Below are 19539 nucleotides of genomic sequence, written 5' to 3' on the forward strand. Positions count from 1 at the left end.
CTTCCTGCCAGGCTAGACCCCTATTCTAACTGCTGCAGCAACAATCTGAGCAAAAAGCGGAAAGGGGGGCTGAGAGATGTAAACAAGGCATAAAACTCTTCTTGTACAAACGGTAAGAAAAAAGAGAGAGAAAAAAAAACGCTGTTAAGACTTAAGAGGTAACAAATACAGTGTGACCATCTTTGGAGGTTGGTTTGAACAAACAAACTATACATAATGTTTTTTAGAGAAGGAAATTTGAACAGTGCCTGGATATATGCTATTAAGAAATAAATGCTATTTTCAAAAAATGTAGCATTTAAAAATTATTATTGTTTTTTTTTAGTACTTATCTTTTAGACACACACAGGTATTTACAGATTAAATGATATATCTGAATGGCTTTAAAACAATCTAGAGTGAGGAGAAGAAATAAGAAAGTTATAAATGAAATAAGATTGGCCATGTGCTGGGGTGACTGGGTAGCTCATTTGGTTAAGCATCCAACTCTTGATTTCAGCTCAGGTCATCATCCTGTGGCTCATGAGTTTGAGCCCGCATTGGACTCTGCACTGACAGTATGGAGCCTGCTTGGGATTCTCTCTCTCCCTCTCTCTGCCTCTTCTTTGCTCTCTCTCTCAAAATAAATAAACTTAAAAAGAAAAAAAAGATTGGCCATGTGTTGACAACTGTTGAAGCTAAGTGATAGGTATATATAGGCTGATTTATAATTGATTTTATTCTCTGCATTTTTATATTTGAAAATTTCCATAACAAAATATATAAATATATAGATTTCCTGTACTGCTGAGAGGTAACAGTTCTACCTGGAGTTTTCATTTGTCCTAGAGATATTTAATGTTAATAAATATGGGCAAAACATTATAAACTCCTTGGTTAGAAAACATAACTCTTGCTGGTTCCCCAAGCTCACACTGCTATTTCACATCTGTATTCTGACCATACAATTTACTCAATCTGAATGATGCCCTTTCCCTCTCAAATACATGACGAATTACTATTCAGTTTTCTTCTTTTTTTTTAATTTTTTTTTTTAATTTTTTTTTTTCAACGTTTATTTATTTTTGGGACAGAGAGAGACAGAGCATGAACGGGGGAGGGGCAGAGAGAGAGGGAGACACAGAATCGGAAACAGGCTCCAGGCTCTGAGCCATCAGCCCAGAGCCCGACGCGGGGCTCGAACTCCCGGACCGCGAGATCGTGACCTGGCTGAAGTCGGACGCTTAACCGACTGCGCCACCCAGGCGCCCCTAAATTTTTATTGATTTTTGAGAGAGAGCACAAGCTGAGGAGGGGCAGAGAGAGAGAGGGAGACACAGAATCTGAAGCAGGCTCCAGTCTCTGAGCTGTCAGCACAGAGCCCAACGCGAGGCTCAAACCCATGAACCATGAGATCATGACCTAAGCCAAAGTTGGACACTCACTGACTGAGCCATCCAGGCACCCCTATTATTCATACTTCAATGCTTAACTCAACTGCTGCCCCCTTTAGGATATCTTCTTTAAACATACCCTGTAAAAGAACAGTTTCATTTTTATATGCTACTCCTGTACCATATACAACTGATTTCTGCTAATTGTGGCATTTATGCTCTATAAAATTGCCATGAAAAATGAAGTGCTGAATACTGACCTATTTCTCCTAGGGGAAATACAGGGTTGGGTTTCTCGAACCTCTGGTCACAACATTTTTGTTAACTGATCGATATATAAACTTGATTTATGTGCATTTCTGTTTAAGACATTTTATTCTCTCTCTCTTTCTCTCCTGCCCTCCCTCCATGGACCCTTGTTTAAAGAAAGAAAACTGAAACAAAAAGGCAGAGTCTTCGTTTGCTTGACTTCAGCTGGCCAACATATGTAATGGGTGACTCAAATTTTTGCTGTTCTGCATGTATCTGCAGATGACTCAACAGCACTGCAAGTACTGATTATGGGATTACAAGTACCTTTTAGTGAGGATGCAAACTTGCAAACACAAAATTTGCAAATGAGGACTGACTGCACATTCTTTTTTCCACTTTTAAAAATTGAGGTGAAATTCCATTAACATAAAATCACCATTTCAAAGTATCCATCCAGTTCAGTGGCATTTAGTACTTCGGTGTTGCATAACTACCACCTCTATCTAGTTCCAAAACCTTTTCATCACTCCAAAATAGAAATTCTCACACCAATTAAGCAATCTGTTCTCATTCCCCCAACAAGCTGTTGGCAACTAACAACCCACTTTCTATCTCTATGGATTTACCTATATTAGATATTTCACATAAATAAAATCAGAGGATATGTGGCCTTCTGTCTTTAGCTTGTTTCACTTAACATAATGTTGTCAAGGTTCAACCACATCTGAATAATATTCCATTGTATGTATACGCTATACTTTGTTTATCCATTCATCTGTTAAATGACATTTGGGGTGTTTCCATTTTTGGGGTATTGTGAATAGTGTTGCTCTGAATATTCGTGTACAGGCACTCATTCAAGAACCTGTTTTCAATTCATTCGGGCTTATACTACTAGTGGAAGTGTTGGGTCATACTGTTAATTCCATGTTTCTGAGAAATGGACAAATTTTTCTCCATAGTGTTTGCACCATTTTACATTCTTACCAGCAATAGATGAGGGCTTTAATTTCTACACATAATCACCAACACTTCTTTGTTTTTTAAGTATGTGTGTGAGGGGCGCCTGGGTGGCTCAGTCGGTTAAGCATCCGACTTCAGCTCAGGTCATGATCTCGCGGTCTGTGAGTTCAAGCCCCGCATCGGGCTCGGTGCTGACAGCTCAGAGCCTGGAGCCTGCTTTAGATTCTGTGTCTCCCTCTCTCTCTGACCCTCCCTGTTCATGCTCTCTCTCTGTCTCAAAAATAAATAAATGTTAAAAAAAAAAAATTTAAGTATGTGTGTGAGGTAGTATATAGTGTTTTTGATCTGTATTTCCCTCATGCTTAATGACATTTAGCATGTTCTCATGTGCTTATTGGCCATTTGCATATTTATCTGGAGAAATGTACATTCAAGTCCTTTCCCATTTGTTAATTGAGTTGTCTTTTTGTTGAATTTTAAGAGCTCTGGTAGTTTGTGTCTGGAAATTTTTCCATCTTTATCTAGGTAATTCAATTTGTTGGTATACAATCCTTCATAGTAGTCTCTTATAATCCTTTTTATTTCTATAAGTAGGTAGTAATGTCCCCACTTGCATTTCTGATTTTAGTTATTTTGCTTCTTTTTTTCCCTGGTCTAGCTAAAGGCCCCTCATTTTTTTGGATCTTTTCGAAGAATCAAATTTTGTTTGTTGATTTGCTCTATTGTTTTTCTATTCTCCATTTATTGCTGCATTAACATTTATTATTTCTTTATTTCTCTACCTTTGGGTTTTGTCTGCTCTTCTTTTTAGTTCCAACACCCATTTTTAGGAAACTGATTTGAGATCATTCTTCTTTTTAAATGTTGGTGGTTATAGGGGCGCCTGGGTAGCTCAGTCAGTTAGATGACCAACTCCGCTCAGGTCATAATCTCGCAGTTCACGAGTTTGAGCCCCGTGTCAGGCTCTGTGCTGAGAGTTCAGAGCCTGGAGCCTGCTTTGGATTCTGTGTCTCCCTCTCTCTCTCTGCCCCTCCTCCACTCATGCGCTCTCTCTCTCTCTCTCTCTCTCTCTCTCTCTCTCAGAAATAAACATTTAAAAAAAACTTTTTAAATGTTGGTGTTTATAGCTATGAGTTTCCTTCTATGCACTACTTTGCAGCACTGCATAAGTTTTGTTAAATTCTATTTTCTCTTTCATTTATTCAAAGTATTTTCCAACTTCTCTTGTGATTTCTTCTCTGATCCAGCGGTTAAGTGTATGCTGTTTACTTTCCACACATTTATGAATTTTCTAGTTTTCCTTCTGTTACATATGGATTGTTTCATTCTATTGTAATCAGAAAAGATACTCTGTATCATTTTAATCTTTGAAATTCATTAAGATTTATTTCATAACCTAATATACAGTCTATCTTGTCTATTCTGGAGAATGTTTGATATGCACCTGAAAAGACTGTATTCTGCTGCTCTTGAGTGGAATGTTCTATAAATGTGTATTTGGTCTAATTGGCTTATAGCATTAAGTCCTCTTTCTTCACTAACCTTCTTTCTAAATGTTCTATCCAGTATCAAAATGGCAGTACTGAAGTCTCCGACTATTACTGAAGAACTATTCTTCCCTTTAATTCTGTCAGTTTCCTTCATATATTTTGGGGTCAGTCATTTGGTATGTATATATTTACCACGCTTATATCTTCTTGAACTAATCCTTTTATCAATACATAATGTCTTTGTCTTGAAAGAGTTATTTTCTTAATGTCTAATTGGGGGATTATAATTAACATCTTTTTTTCTTAATGTTTATTTATTTTTGAGAGTGAGTGAGAGAGAGAGAGAGCGCGCCCTAGTGTGTGAACGGGGCAGAGAGAGAGAGGGAGACACAGAATCCCAAGAGGCTCCAGGCTGAGTTGTCAGCACCAAGCTCGACACAGGGCTCAAACCCACGAACCCTGAGACCATAACCTGAGCCAAAGTCGGACGCTTAACCAGCTGAGCCACCCAAGTGCCCTGAGACAGTTAACTTAAAGTCATTATCTAGTAAGTGTAATGCTTGGGCTTCCTCAGGGATGGTTTCTGTCAATTTCTTTTTCTTTCTATTGATGGGTCATTTATTCCTGATTATTAGTATGCCATGAAATTGTTTTATTAAAGATTGAACATTTTGAATATTATAATGGGGTAATTATGAAAACCAGATTCTCCCTATTTCCCAGTGTTTGGTGTGATATACATTGTGGAAGACTACATTCATCAATGTTTAGTGATTTTTTTCCAAAATATTTTTTTTGCAAAGGCTGTGTTCTCTGTTTTGTGTCATCGTTGAAATTTCTGTTCTAATATCTAAATAGCAAGTGACCAGACAAAGACTTATTCAAATGTTTGAGGCAAAAAGAATGAAAACAAAACAAAACAAAAAAAACACCAACTCTCTTAATGTTTGCAGACTGGCTCTGAGCTGGGGACCTCCTTTAATTTTTAGCTAGAGCTGCTACACCTCTGCTTTAACTTTCACTACTTCCCTGCATGGGGCACAAAGATCAGCAAGAAGTACAAGCTCACTCAAGTGTTTTCCAAGCATGTGTCTGGCCCTGGGCATGCATGCTGCACTCTGGATTTCCAGGTATACACAATGGTTCTTTGAAGCTTCTACACCCTGAAATGTCTTCCTCCAAAGTCTCCTCCTTTCTAGGCTTTTTAGTCTGTCTGCTGCTTGTCCCATCTGCAATCACTTGGCCCAATGACAACAAGTACCATATGTCTTTAAATCTTTCCAGTAGATGATACCTGGCTACAATCTCCTCAACCCGGTACCCTGGTTGAGGATTGGCTCATTAGACTGTGGGCTCCTCTTTTATACTGCTAAAGACTGGAATAATACGTGACATTCAGTCAGTACACAATGAATATAATTATTGCACGGACCTATGACGTTTAGGCAATACAAAGAAGAACATAAAAAAATTAATATCATAATCTTATTTTTCCCTTTAGCACTTACGTTCTGGTTGTTTTTCATTAGGTGTTATGGATCGCACAAAATCTTGGGGGGTCATAAACACTTCAGATTCACCAGGTTCATTGATTACTTTCAAGGTGGCAAAATAGCGGAAGATCTTGTCTGGTGTGGAATATGCTCGAATCCTATTCTCATATTCCATCACCTGAAATTAGAAATTCAGAGTGTTACTATATTAAGCAGTTCTCATTTTCATATATTTTCCATCTTATATCTGTAGTTATTCTATTATATATATTTTTTCTACAACTGATTTTTTATACTAGATATAAACTTGAATTTCAAAAACTTTTCAACCTTTCCCCTCTGATAATAACATTCATATTCCAGTTGAGAAAATGCTTAACTTTTGTTTAGAATTTTTTGTGAATAATTTTCTAATTTCTTAAATTACTGAAAGCCACAATTTGAAAATATCATATAATTCAAAAGGTCTCAGTAATAGGGTATAATGACATATACATGGAAGCCTTCAGATTCCAAAATACCAAGTTTTTTTTTTAAAGGGATTGATTTTACAGTTTTTACTTTGATGCAATTTCTTAAATCCTAAAACAAGACAGAATTAGGAATCCATAGGTTTAAACAGCTAATGATCTTTCAAACACAAAGTACATTGAATTATAGCATTAAAAAAATAAAACTACACATCATGGAAACTCAATTAACAAGTCTGAGGCAAAAAAACCTTTTACTTTTGACTACAAAATTAAGGAAACTGCTGGAAATCCTTTATATATATCACATTTATTTTTTTATTTAAAAAAAGTTTATTATTTTGAGGGAGAGAGTTACATGAGTGAGGGAGGGGCATAAAAAGAGAGAGAGAGAGAGAGAGAGGGAGAGAACCCCAAGCAGGCACTGCGCTGACACTGGGGCTCAATCTCACAAACCATGAGATCAGGATCTGAGACAAAATTCAGAGTTGGATGCTTAACCGACTGAGCTACCCAGCCACCCCTACATATGCCATATTTAGAAAAGAGCAGAGCTGGGAAGAACACAATGAATATAATTATTGCACGGACCTATGACGTTTAGGCAATACAAAGAAGAACATAAAAAAATTAATAAATTAATATTAATATAATATAATATATATAATATAATATAATATATAATTATATATTATATATATAATATATATATATTATATATATAATATATTATATATATTATATATATATTATATATATATTAATATAATATAATAATATAATATTAATAAAATAAATAAATATGGCATATATTAAACTAAAAGGGTATAATATTAATAGGCCCATTTTTTATCTGGCATCCAAGCTGTGATTCTGTGTATGCAACATACAAAACACTGCATCTTCTGCATAATCTTATCTTACAAATATAGGTATGAGAAAAATCTTTACCAAAATACCAGCTACACAGCACTCTGGTGAAAAGATTTCTCTCATACCTGAATTTTAGATGTTGAGATAGCCAAAAATAAATAGTAGCTTATAAATAACTAGTAGGAAATGTCAAGGCAATACAATCTAAAAATCCAACAGTTCAAAGTCTAAAAAGCAATTTGCTAATATTAAAAAAAATTATTAATGTTTTTAATTTGCCGTATTAACATAACTAACACTGTAATTGCCACTCCTGGCTAAATGGTCACTTTGAGGTCACTGACTGCAGCCGTTCAAGTCTTAATTCCACTACCTGATATGCTTTCAGCAACTAGGAAAGGATCTCTAATTTATAACTATACATGACAGGAATCTTCCAAGACTAATTTGCATTAAAATCTGAGTACTGTTTATCAAAACATTTTGCATGTGGCAAACACACTAAGCCTTAAGACATAGCTACAAGTCTTAACTCAAAGGCCCTTTTATATTATATTGTAACTACCTGCCGGGTAATACTGGCTATAGAAGAAATAACTTTAGGACATCTGTATTCTTGTTCTTCAGAATAACGACAACAAAAATAATCAGTTTGTAATGTTTAGGGTATAAGCTATAGCTATTGCCACAGATGTTTTTGTGAACTAAAAACTTAAGTCAATCTTATACAAGATAAAGATAGAAAGACAACAACTTAAAAGTCAATAATTTTTAGACTCAAACCAGATTTGTTGATTGTTGCAAGTCCCTAAATTATGTTGCTGAATATTATTAGTTTTGGTTTCAAACAATAGGCCAAGGAAAGTAATAGACTTTCTGCATTCCCATATTGTTAAGAGTTTAATATAGACATACTGTATAGTACATATTTTATTTTTTTTCAGTTAGTAATGTATCTTGGAGATCACACCACAACAAATGATATAATGATACAAAGCAGTCTCCTTTTAAGTGGTTTTATTCAAAAGAATTCTAACAAACTATTTCATAAAGCGTTTGGAATATAGCATCCAAGGTAACAATGGCTTAGAAGCCAAAATATATAGAAAAGTGGTGAAGAATTTTGAGATTGTTAGCCTGGAGAAAAGATTTACTAAGGGAATTATAATAGTTACATTCAATCATTTACTTAAAACATTCTGGAACTTCATGATGCTAATGCTAAGACAGTTCTCTTCAATAAAACTGCTGGTCCCAAAACCAGTTCTCGGATTTAATTTTGGTACAATGCTTAAGGAAAACCAAGGCTACAATATCTTGAGACCAAGTGAATGCAAGTGACTGTGAATCCCTGTGGGCCCTGATGTCAGAACTCATACATAAGCTTTGAATGCAGACTGCAGTCAGACCTTGGAAAAGGTAGCAGGCAGAAAGATCTTGTAATAAATTAGTGTCTGGCACATTTTCTTTCAAGAGGTGATTTATAACACCCAATCTGTACCCTAACAGTTGTTTTCCATGTTAAGAACTCCCTCTCTTTTTCATCTAGTGAATTTCTGGCCATCCATAGTAACAATCATCTATTACAGGATGACCTCTTGAAGTTCTATGAAATTCCAAGCCCTATGACACCAGTCTCACTGAATATAAAGCAAATTAATTTCTGGCGGAAAAATTAAGGAAACTGCCTAATTACAGTAACAAAAGAAAAGAGAATAAAAAAGAATGAAGACAGCTTAAGGGACTATATATAGCACATCGTCAAATGGACCAAAGTGCACATTAAAGGGATCCCAGAAGGAGAAAGAATGAGAGAAAGAGGCAGAAAACTTATTCAAAGAAATGACTGAAAATATCCCAATGTGGGAAAAGAAACAGACATGGAGACCCAGGAAACTCAAAGAGTCCTAAACATGATGAATCCAAAGAAACACACAATGAGACACATTACAGAGTTTTCCAAGAAAATAAAAGCTGAAGGAGTTCATCAACACTAGATCACTCTTACAAGAAATGTTAAAGGTAATTTCTGAACCTGAGGTGCCTGGCTGACTCAATTGGTAGAGCATGTGGCCCTTGATCTCAGGATCATTGAGTTCAAGCCCCATGTTGAGTGTAGAGACTATGTTAATTTAATTTTTATAAACTTAAAAAAAAAAGTTTTATTTATTTTTGAGAGACAGAATGTGAATGGGGGAGGTGCAGAGATAGGGGGAACAGAGGATCAGAGCAGGCTCCTCACTGACAGCAGAAAGCCCAAGGTGGGACTCGAACTCAAAAACCCTGAGATCATGACCTGAGCTAAAGTTGGACGCTCAACTGAGTGAGTCACCCAGGCGCCCCAATAAACTTATTTCTTTTTTAAAGGTAATTTCTGAACCTAAAACAAAGAGACATCAGTATAAGCAAAACATATAAAAATGTAAACCTCACTGGTGAAGGTAAATAGATAGTTAATTTCAGAACACTCTAATTTTGTAATGGTGGTGGGTAAATCACTTCTCATTAACATGGAGATTTTTTAAAAAGTATTAAACATAACTATAATAATCTGTAAATGGATAAACAATGTAAAAAGACATAAATTATGATATTGAAAACATAAAAGCATAAAAGCATAAATGTAGAGCTTTTGTACACATTAGAAGTTAAGCTGTTATTGCTTAAAATACACTGTTACAAGATATTTTATGTAAGCCCCATGGTAATCATAAAGCAAAAACCTACACCAGATACACAAAAGGTGAAAAGAAAAAAAAATCTAGGCATACTGGTACAGAAAATGATCAAGTCACAAAGGAAGAGAACAAGAAAGGAAATAAAGGGTAAAGGAATTACAAAACACTCTGAAAACAAAAAACAAAATGGCAATAGTAAACCCGTATCTATCAATAATTACTTTAAATGTAATGGATTAAATCCTGCAATCAAAAGAAACAGAATGTTGAAATAAAAAAATAATACCCAACTATACTGTATACAAAAAGCTCGTTTCAGTTTTTAGGACACACACAAGCAGAAGTGAAGTTGATGGTAAAAGATATTCCATGCAAATGGAAACCAAGAGGAAAGGAGGAGTAGCTACACTACCAAACAAAACACACTTTAAGCCAAAGACTGTAGCAAGGGACAACGAAGAGAATAATATAATAATAAAAGGTCAATTCATAAAGAGAATATAAGATTTCTGAATAGTTATGCATCCAACACAGAGAACCTAAATATATAAAGCAAATGTGACCAGAATTGGAGGGAAAAATACACAGCATTATTTATAACAGCCATATTATGGAAGCAACCTGATGTCCATTGATAGATGAATGGATAAAGAAGAGGGGGTATGAAATATAACTCAGCCATAAAAAAGAATGACATCTTGCCATTTGCAACAACATGGATGGGTCTAGAGGGTATAATGCTAAGCGAACTAAGTCAGAGAAAAGCAAATACCATAAGATTTTCACTCATATTTGGAATTTAAGAAACAAAACAAATGAGCAAAGGAAAGAGACAAAAAACCCAGACTCTTAAATATAGAGAACTGAGGGTTACCAGAGAGGAGGGGGTTGGGGGGATGAGTTAAACAGGTGATGGGGATTAAGGAGTACACTTGTTTTGATGAGTACTAGGTGATATATGGAATTGTTAAATCACTATGTTGTACAATTGAAACTAATACTGTATGTTAACTAACTGGAATTAAAATAAAAACTTTAAAAGGCAATAAATAAATAAACAAACAAACAAATAAATAGCAAAACCAAAAACAACCCATAAAAATCAATTCAATTAAATGGGCAGAATGACCTAAACAGACATTTTTTCAAGGAGGACATCCAAATGGCCAATGGATACATGAAAAGATGCTCAACATCACTAATTATCAGGAAAATGCAAATTAAAACCACAAGGAGATATCACCTCAAACCTATTAGATGGTTATCATCAAAAAGAAAAAATATAACAAGTGTAGATGAGGATATGGAGAAAAGGGAACCTTTTTGCACTGTTGGTGGGAAAGTAAATTGGTTCAGCCTTAATGGAAAATAGCATGGAGGTTCCTCAAGAAACCTAAAAATAGAACTACCATATCATTCAGAAAACCCACTTCTGCCAAAGGAAACAAAATCAGTATAGTGAAGAGATATCTGTACTGCCATGTTCATGACAGCATTAGTCACAATAGCCAAGGTATGGAAACAACCAATGCATGCCATGGAATCCCTAAGGACTCCATGTAGCCAAATCAATTGTGAAAAAAGAAGAACAGAGCTGGAGGACTACTACATGCTGATTTTAAAACTTAATACAAAACCACAGTCATCAAAAGAATGTGGTACCGACATAAAGACAGATATACAGATCAATGGAATAGAAGAGGGCCAGAAATAAACCCTCACATATATGGTCAAATGATTTTTGACAAAGGAGAAACAACCATTTAATGGATAAAGGATAGTCTTTTCAACAAATGGTGCTGGGAAAATTGGTATCCACATGCAAAAAAAAAAAAAAATGTTGAACCCTTATCTAACTCTACATTAAAAAGTTAACTTGGGTTAAAGACCAAAATGAAAGACCTAAAATTATAAAACTTATAGAAGAAAACATACAAAAGCTTCATGACATCAGATTTGGCAACAATTTCTTGGATATGATACTAGATGCACAAGCAACAGAGGAAAAAAAAGAGACAAAGTGGACTTCATGAAAGTTTTTAAATTTTGTGCATCAAAAGATAATATCAATACAGTAAGGAGGTAATCCATAGAATGCGAAGAAATTGTTGCAAACATGTATCTGATAAGGAGTTAACAAACAGATTATATTAAAAAAACCCTAAAATTCAACAATTTAAAAAAACAAAAATGGAATTCCAAAATGGGCAAAGGATGTGAACAGACATTTATCCAAAGAAGATATACAACTGACCACTAAGCACATGCAAAGTTGTTCCACATCACTGATCATCATGGAAATGCAAATGAAAACCATACTGAGATACTGCTTCACATCTGTTAGGATGACTAATATAAGAAGAACAGAATATAACAAGCACTGGCAAAGATATGAGAAAAACAGAACCCTTGTTGGTAGGAATGTAAAATGGCACATCACTGTGGAAAACAGTATGGGCTTCCATAAGAAAAATAAGATAGGATTACCATATGATTTAGCAATTTCACTTCAGAGTGTATACCCAAAGAACAGAAAGCAAGGTCTCAAATAGATATCTGTATATCTACATTCACAGCATCATTTTCCACAACAGTTACAATGTGGAAGCAATCCAAGTATCCACCAATGGATGAATGGATGAGCAAAAATGTGGTAAATACATATCCTGGAATATTATTCAGCCCCCAAAAGTAAGGAAATTCTGACATATGCTAAAACACGATGAATCTTGAAGAAATTATATGAAGTGCAATAAGCCAGTCAGAAAAATACAAACTGTGCGATTCAGTATCTATGAGGTATTTTTAGCATTCAAAGCATGAAGAGAAAGTAGAATGGTGGTTTCCAGGGGTTGGGAGAGGAGGGTAGTAAAGAGTTATTGTTTAATGGGTATATATTTTCAGTTTTATAAGACGAAAACAGTTTCAGTAATGGATGGTGAGACAATGATTACACTCTATGATAAACTGTACACTTAAAAATTGGTAATGTGGTAAATGTTGTGTTTTTAAATTTTTTTTAATGTTTGTTTTTGAGAGAGCGAGAAAGAGAGAGAGAGAGAGAAAGAGAGAGAGAAAGAGTGTGAGTGGGAGAGGGGCACAGAGAGATGGAGACAGAATCTGAAGCAGGCTCCAGCTGCTGAGCTGTCAGCACAGAGCCCAACGCGAGGCTTGAATTCATGAGATCATGCCCTGAACCGGAGTCAGACACTTAACAGACTGAACCACCCAGGCACCCTTAATTTTTTTTTTAAGTTTATTTATTTTTGAGAGAGAGAGAGAGAGAGAGAGAGAGGGAGGGAGGGAGGGAAGGGCAGAGAAGGGAGACACAGAATCTGGAGCAGGCTCTAGGTTCTGAGCTGTCAGCACACAGCCTGATAAATGTTATGATTTAACTATTTTATTTCCATTAAAAAAATTTGGAAGAAAAAAAAGAGACCCTAGGAGATTAGGAAAAGAACTCATGAGAAAAACTGTAACAGGTATGTATGCCTGGGTGGCTCAGTCAGTTGAGCGTCCAATTCTTGATTTCGACTCAGGTCATGATACCAGGGTTGTGGGATCAAGCTTCGCACTGAATCTGAAGCATGCTTAGGATTCTCTCTTTCTCTCTCTCCAGCTTTCCCTCTCCCCTGCTTGTGCTCTTTCTCTCTCTAATAAAATAAAAAATATATAACAGAACAGCTACAAGATATACAGTATAGGTTGTGAACATTCAAGATACATTTAAGAAGAATTCCAAAAGAAAATAAATTACAGTGAAGCAACAGTGAAGCAGTATGCAAATTTTTCTGAATTCAGGACTTAAAGTTCCAGAGGGAACAATAAAATTAAAAATTTAAAAATCAAAAATAAATCAAATGGAACTAGATAAAAGAATATAAATATTAAGCAGAGGAGCATGTACAACAATGGTATAGCATAAACTGAGTGACAGCTCTTTGCACCTGAGAATTTTTTTTTAATTAAAAATAAAACACAAAAATGAACTATTGGGACCTCATCAAAATAAAAATCTTCTGCACAGTAAAGGAAACAATCAGCAAAACTAAAAGGCAGCCGATGGAATGGGAGAAGATATTTGCAAATGACATATCAGATAGAATCTATAGAAAACTTATCAAACTCAACACCCAAAAAAACAAATAATCCAGTGAAGAAATGGGCAAAAGACATGAACAGACACTTCTGCAAAGAAGACATCCAGATGGCCAATCGACACATGAAAAAATGCTCCACATCACAATATAAATCAAAACCACAACAAGATACTACCTCACACCTGTCAGAATGTCTAACATTAACAACTCAGGCAACAACAGATATTGGCGAGGATGTGGAGAAAGACAATCTCTTTTGCACTGCTGGTGGGACTGTAAACTGGTGCACCCACTCTGGATGAATGGAGTATGGAGATTCCTCAAAGAATTAAACATAGAACTACCCTATGACCCAGCAATTGCACTACTAGGTATTTATCCCAGGGATACAGGTATACTGTTTCAAAGGGGCACATGGACCCCAATGTTTATAGCAGTGCTATTGACAATAGTCAAAGTATGGAAAGACCCCAAATGTCCATCGATGGATGAATGGATAGAGAAGATGTGGTGTATATATATATATATATATATATATATATATATATATACAATGAAGTATTACTCAGTAATCAAAAAGAATGAAATCTTGTCATTTGCAACTATGTGAATGGAACTAGAAGGTATTATGCTAAGCGAAATTAGAGAAAGACAAAAATCATATGACTTCACTCCTACAAGGACTTTAAGATACAAAACAGATGAACATAAGGGAAGAGAAGCAAAAATAATATAAAATCAGGGAGCGGGGAGACACCTGGGTGGTTCAGTTGCTTGAGTGTCCGGCTTCAGCTCTGGTCATGATCTCACAGTTCTTGTGAGTTTGAGCTCCACATCAGGCTCTGTGCTGACAGATCAGAGCTTGGAGCCTGCTTGAGATTCTGTGTCTCCCTCTCTCTCTGCCCCTCCCCTACTCATACTCAGTCTTTCTCTCTCAAAAATAAACAAACATTAAAAAAATTTATAAAAACAGGAGGTGGATAAAACATAAGAGACTCTTAAATATGGAGACAGAGGGTTACTGGAGGGGTTGTGGGATGGGGGATGGGCTAAATGGGTAAGGGGCATTAAGGAATCTACTCCTGAAATCATTGTTGCACTATGTACTAACTTGGATGTAAATTAAAAAGTGAGTATATTATTTAAAAATCAATCAATCAATCAATCAATCAATCAATCAATTGCACAAAACCACCAGGCCATGCATGGCATTAATAAATCATGAACTAAGGACAATACAGCAATGTATTTTTTTTTAAGTTTATGTATTTTTGAGAGAGCGCATGTAAGCAAGGGAGGCACAGAGAGAAAGGGAGATAGAGAATCCCAAGAAGGCTCCACACTGTCAGTGTAGAGCCCAATGTGGAGCTCAAATCAACAAACCATGAGATCATGACCTGAACCAAAATCAAGAGTCGGACACTTAGCTGAGCCACCCAGATGCTCCAGCAATGTATTTTTTATATTCATTTTGTTTCTTAATAAAAAAGGGAAAAAAAATGAAGCAAATATAATCAAATGTTAAAACTTGACAAAAATGAGGGATGGATACATGTATGTTCATTATAGTAGTCTCTATTTCTTTCTCTCTGAATATTTTAAGTATTACATAAAAATCAAGAGAATGTAAAAGATCAAAGCCAAAAAATTTAAGTGAAAAGGGAGGATGTCAAAGAGAGCCTATGGAAAATGGAGCAGTTTGGTATTGCAGGGAAAGAATGTGAATGGCAAAAACAAAAAAAACAAAACACCCAACCAAAAAACCAAAACAAAACATGCTCAAAAATGCAATTTATTATTTTATTAAAGATGGAAAAATCTCTAACATGTCCACGTAGACTATGTAAAAAATGACAAGACAAAGAGCAGCTGAGAAAACAGGCAGAGGAAAAAATAAGTGTTGAAATAGGTTGTTAGGGAAACAGGATAACATGTGGAATGGTTATCCCTGAATAGGGAAAACATAGCTCTTCCACTAAAACTTTACTGAAAGAATTATTTCAGAAACAGATTAGAAAGGTTTTATAGCCTTGGGAGCTACAAGTTAAGTAAATTACAATTATCAAGCTTTCATTTTTATCTGGGAAGTATGACATATGGTCATTGCTGAGCAGAAAGCAGGAGAAGAAAATGGAAAGTTCAAAAATAAATGCTCATTTGGATAAGTTTTGCTCTATTTTGTAAAATGGAAAATTTGACTTTATAAATGAAACTGCTGGCACAAGGTGAGTCTGAACTTTCTTCTAATTCACTCAGGGCAAAAGATTAAATAAACGTATCATTGTGGAAATACCAATAGTTGACACTTAACTTATAATACATATTTTTGTTCAAATTCACCTCAACCAGTAATGGATTTGAGGGGCGCCTGGGTGGCTTGGTTGGATAAGTGTCCGACTTAATCATGATCTCATGATTCATGAGTTTGAGTCTCGCTTGGGGCTGGGTGCTGACAGCTTGGAGCCTGGAGCCTGATTCAGATTCTGTGTCTCCCTCTCTCCCTGCCCCTCCCCAGCTCATGCTCTCTCTTTCTCTCAAGAATAAATAAAACATTTTTTAAAATTTTTAAAAGAAGAAAAATGGATTTGAGAAATGAAAAGACTTATTTATTTATTTATTTATTTATTTATTTATTTATTTAGTAAGCGAGCACAAGCAGGACAGAGGCAGAAGGGGAGGAAGAGAGAGAATCTGAACCAGGTTCCACAGTCAGCACAGTGGGGCTGGATGTGGGGCTTGATTCCACAAATGTGAGATCATGACCTGAGCTGAAATCAAGAATCAGATACTTGACTAACTGAGCCCACCCAGGCAACCCAGAGAAATGAAAAGGCATATTTAATAACTTCATCCAAACACAGAAGATCCAAATCTCTCAAAGGAACTTTCCTTGCAAATATATACCACACACATGCAACACACAAATAACTCAAATTATCTTGTTGTATTTATTAGCTACATTTTGGCAAGTGAAGGCAATTCCCTGAATTTCAATGTTATCGTGCAAAATGAAATTCATCCTTTTGACTTTTCATCACTCATGTCTGCTGAATTCAAATGCTCAATATCAAAGGTATTACTATACCAGAATTGAAATTTTTCTGAGGTAGAGCTCTATAACAGCAGGTTGTGCTAAAGATATAAAATGTTGAAGTCATTTAAAGTTTATGCTATCATCAAAATTAGTTGAATTTTTGGAAATATTTGTATATTTCCAAAAGGATGTTATCCCGCCTTTCCAACTGGGCATCATCAATCAGTCGTTCCAAAGACTCAACATATACTAGAACATTTAGCATCTGAAAGATCTGGAAAGTATGAACCAACGTAGATAGTTAAATTGAAACGGAAAATATACGCAAATCCTGATTACCAATCTTGGATCTTTTCACTACCCCCATTAACTTCACATTTCAAGATTACACTTGCCTTAGAACATGACAGAATATAGCAAAAAAGGTGAATCTCTGCAAAGAGAATATGAACCATCTGAAATAAATGATAAAAGAGACTCAACTGCATTATTCTAACTTGTAATTAACTACAGTTCTGATTAATTTATAAGATTGTTTTCCATACTTTTCTGTCTCTGAATCCAGAACGTTTCTTCTTTTTCTCTTCTGGATGAGGCTCGAGACAAATACCTGCAGCCTTTTTTTCATGGTTACAAACTTCCCCTTCATCTTTATTCTTCCCTTTATCACCAACTTCACTCTTCAGGTTGTTTATAGATGGTGGAGATTCTGCAAGGGCCCTAGATATGCAAAAACATTAATTTGCATTAATCCAGAAATAAATATTTTCAGGTACAGTTTAGCGGGAGCAATAGTACTATGAAATTTGCAAAAAGTTCTACAGGAAGAGGTTCCTTAAAAAGTTAAAAATAGAACTATCGTATGATCCAGCAATTCCACTTCTGGCTCTATATCCCAAAGAACTGAAAGCAGAGTCATGAAGAGATTTTTGCACATTCATGTTAACAGCAGCATTATTCACAACAGCTAAAATGTTTGAAGCAACTGGTATGTCCATTAACAGGTGGGTGGATAAAGATAATGTGGTATATATATATACAAAGAATAATATCCAGCTTTAAAATGACGGGGATGATACCAAAAGCATAGGCAACAAAAAGCCAAGAGACAAGCAGGATTATGTGAAACTACAAAGCTTCACTACAGTGAAGGAAACAATCAACAAAATGAAAAGACAACCTATCGTATGGGAGAAAATACTTGCAAACCATGTATTTAATAAAGGGCTAATATTCAAAACATAGAGAACGCTTATAATAGCCAAAAAAAAAACAAACCCAAATAACCTGATTAAAAAATGGACAAAGGAAGTGAAGAGACGTTTCTCAAAAGAAAATACATAAATGGCCAACTATACATGAAAAATGTGCTCAACATCAATAATCATCAGGGAAATGCAAATTAAAACTGCAATGAAATATCACCTCACACCTGATAGGATGGCTTTGGTAACAACAACAAAAAAAAGATAACAAGTGGAGGTGAGGATGTGGAGAAAAGGGATCCCTGGTACATTTTTGGTCAGAATGTAAATTCATACAGCCACTATGGAAAACAGAATGGAAGATCCTCAAAAAAACAAACAATAGAACTGCCAAATGATTCAGGAATCCCACTTTGGGTATATATCCAAAGGAAATGAAATCAGGATCTCAGATATCTATATTCCCACCCTCACTGAAGCATTATTCAGAGTAGCCAAGGCATGGGAAGCAACCTAAATGCCTCTCATTCAACAAATATATAAAATGTGGGGGCACCTGGCTGGCTCAGTTGGTGGAACGTGTGACTCTTGATCTCTGGGTTATGAGTTTGAGCCCCACACTGGGTATAGAGATTACTTTTAAACATCTTAAAAAAAACCACCCACAAATAAATAAAATGTGGCATGTGTGTACTCCCCACCCACAGGAATACTATTCAGCATCAAAAAGGGAAGGAAATCCTGCCATTTCTGGCAACACAGATGAACCTAGAGAGCATTATGCTAAGCGAACTAAGCCAAACACAGAAGAACAAGTACTATATTATACCACTTACATTATGAATATAAAAGAGTCAAACTCATAAAGGCAGAGAGTGGAATGGTGCTTTCCAGGGGCTGGGGGAGGAGGAAATGGGGAGATATTAGTCAAAGGGCGCAAATATTTAGTTACACAAAGTAAGTAAGTCTTAGAGATCCACTGAACAGCATAGTGCCTACAGTTAACAAAACTGTATTGTATACTTAGACATTTGCTAAGAAGGTAGATCTAATGTTAAGTGTTTTCTCACTAAAGCAACCTATAATAATAACAAATTAGAAGGTTAGAGAAAACTTCTAAAGGTGATGGACTGGTTTATGGCATACACTAATGATGGTTCACCGGTACATACTTCTCTCCAATTCCTCAAGTTGTAGGCATTAGTTATGTACAACTTTTTGTATGTCAAAAAAATTTAAGTAACTCAGAAAAAAAAAACTAAAAAGGAAAGGATATCATATTGCATGCCACAACATGGTTGAACCTTGAGGACATTACACTAAGTGAAATGAGCCAAAAAGACAAATACTGTATTATGACCTTACTTATATGAGGCATCTAACAGAGTCTATTTCATAGAGACAGAAAATAGAATGATGTAACCGGGGGCTGCAGGGAGGGTGGAACAGAGGTATTTAATGGGTAATGAATTTTAGTTTTGCAAGATGAAAAAGTTATAAAGATCTCTTTAACAACAGTGTAAATATACTTAACACTACTTAGCTGTATACTTAAAAATGGTTGGGATGATAAATTTTGTTATTTTTTTAGCCAAAAAAAAAAAATGA

At 35.5% G+C, this 19539-nt stretch overlaps 1 protein-coding gene across 9 annotated transcripts in view; it reads right to left on the reverse strand.

Moving 5' to 3' along the window:
• MICU1 (mitochondrial calcium uptake 1) overlaps nucleotides 1-19539 on the reverse strand; it is a 254403-nt gene that overhangs the window by 165461 nt on the left and 69403 nt on the right. For all 9 annotated transcript variants that reach the window (XM_043596599.1, XM_043596597.1, XM_043596596.1 and 6 more), the window contains 2 exons: nucleotides 17272-17446; nucleotides 5587-5749 (listed from right to left, as the gene is read on the reverse strand). In XM_043596599.1, coding sequence (XP_043452534.1) covers nucleotides 5587-5749; nucleotides 17272-17446 — 338 coding nt within the window. The remainder of the gene's footprint in view (nucleotides 1-5586; nucleotides 5750-17271; nucleotides 17447-19539) is intronic.

The sequence above is a fragment of the Prionailurus bengalensis genome, chromosome D2 (genome assembly GCF_016509475.1).
Source record: "Prionailurus bengalensis isolate Pbe53 chromosome D2, Fcat_Pben_1.1_paternal_pri, whole genome shotgun sequence".
Classification (NCBI taxonomy): Eukaryota; Metazoa; Chordata; class Mammalia; order Carnivora; family Felidae; genus Prionailurus; species Prionailurus bengalensis.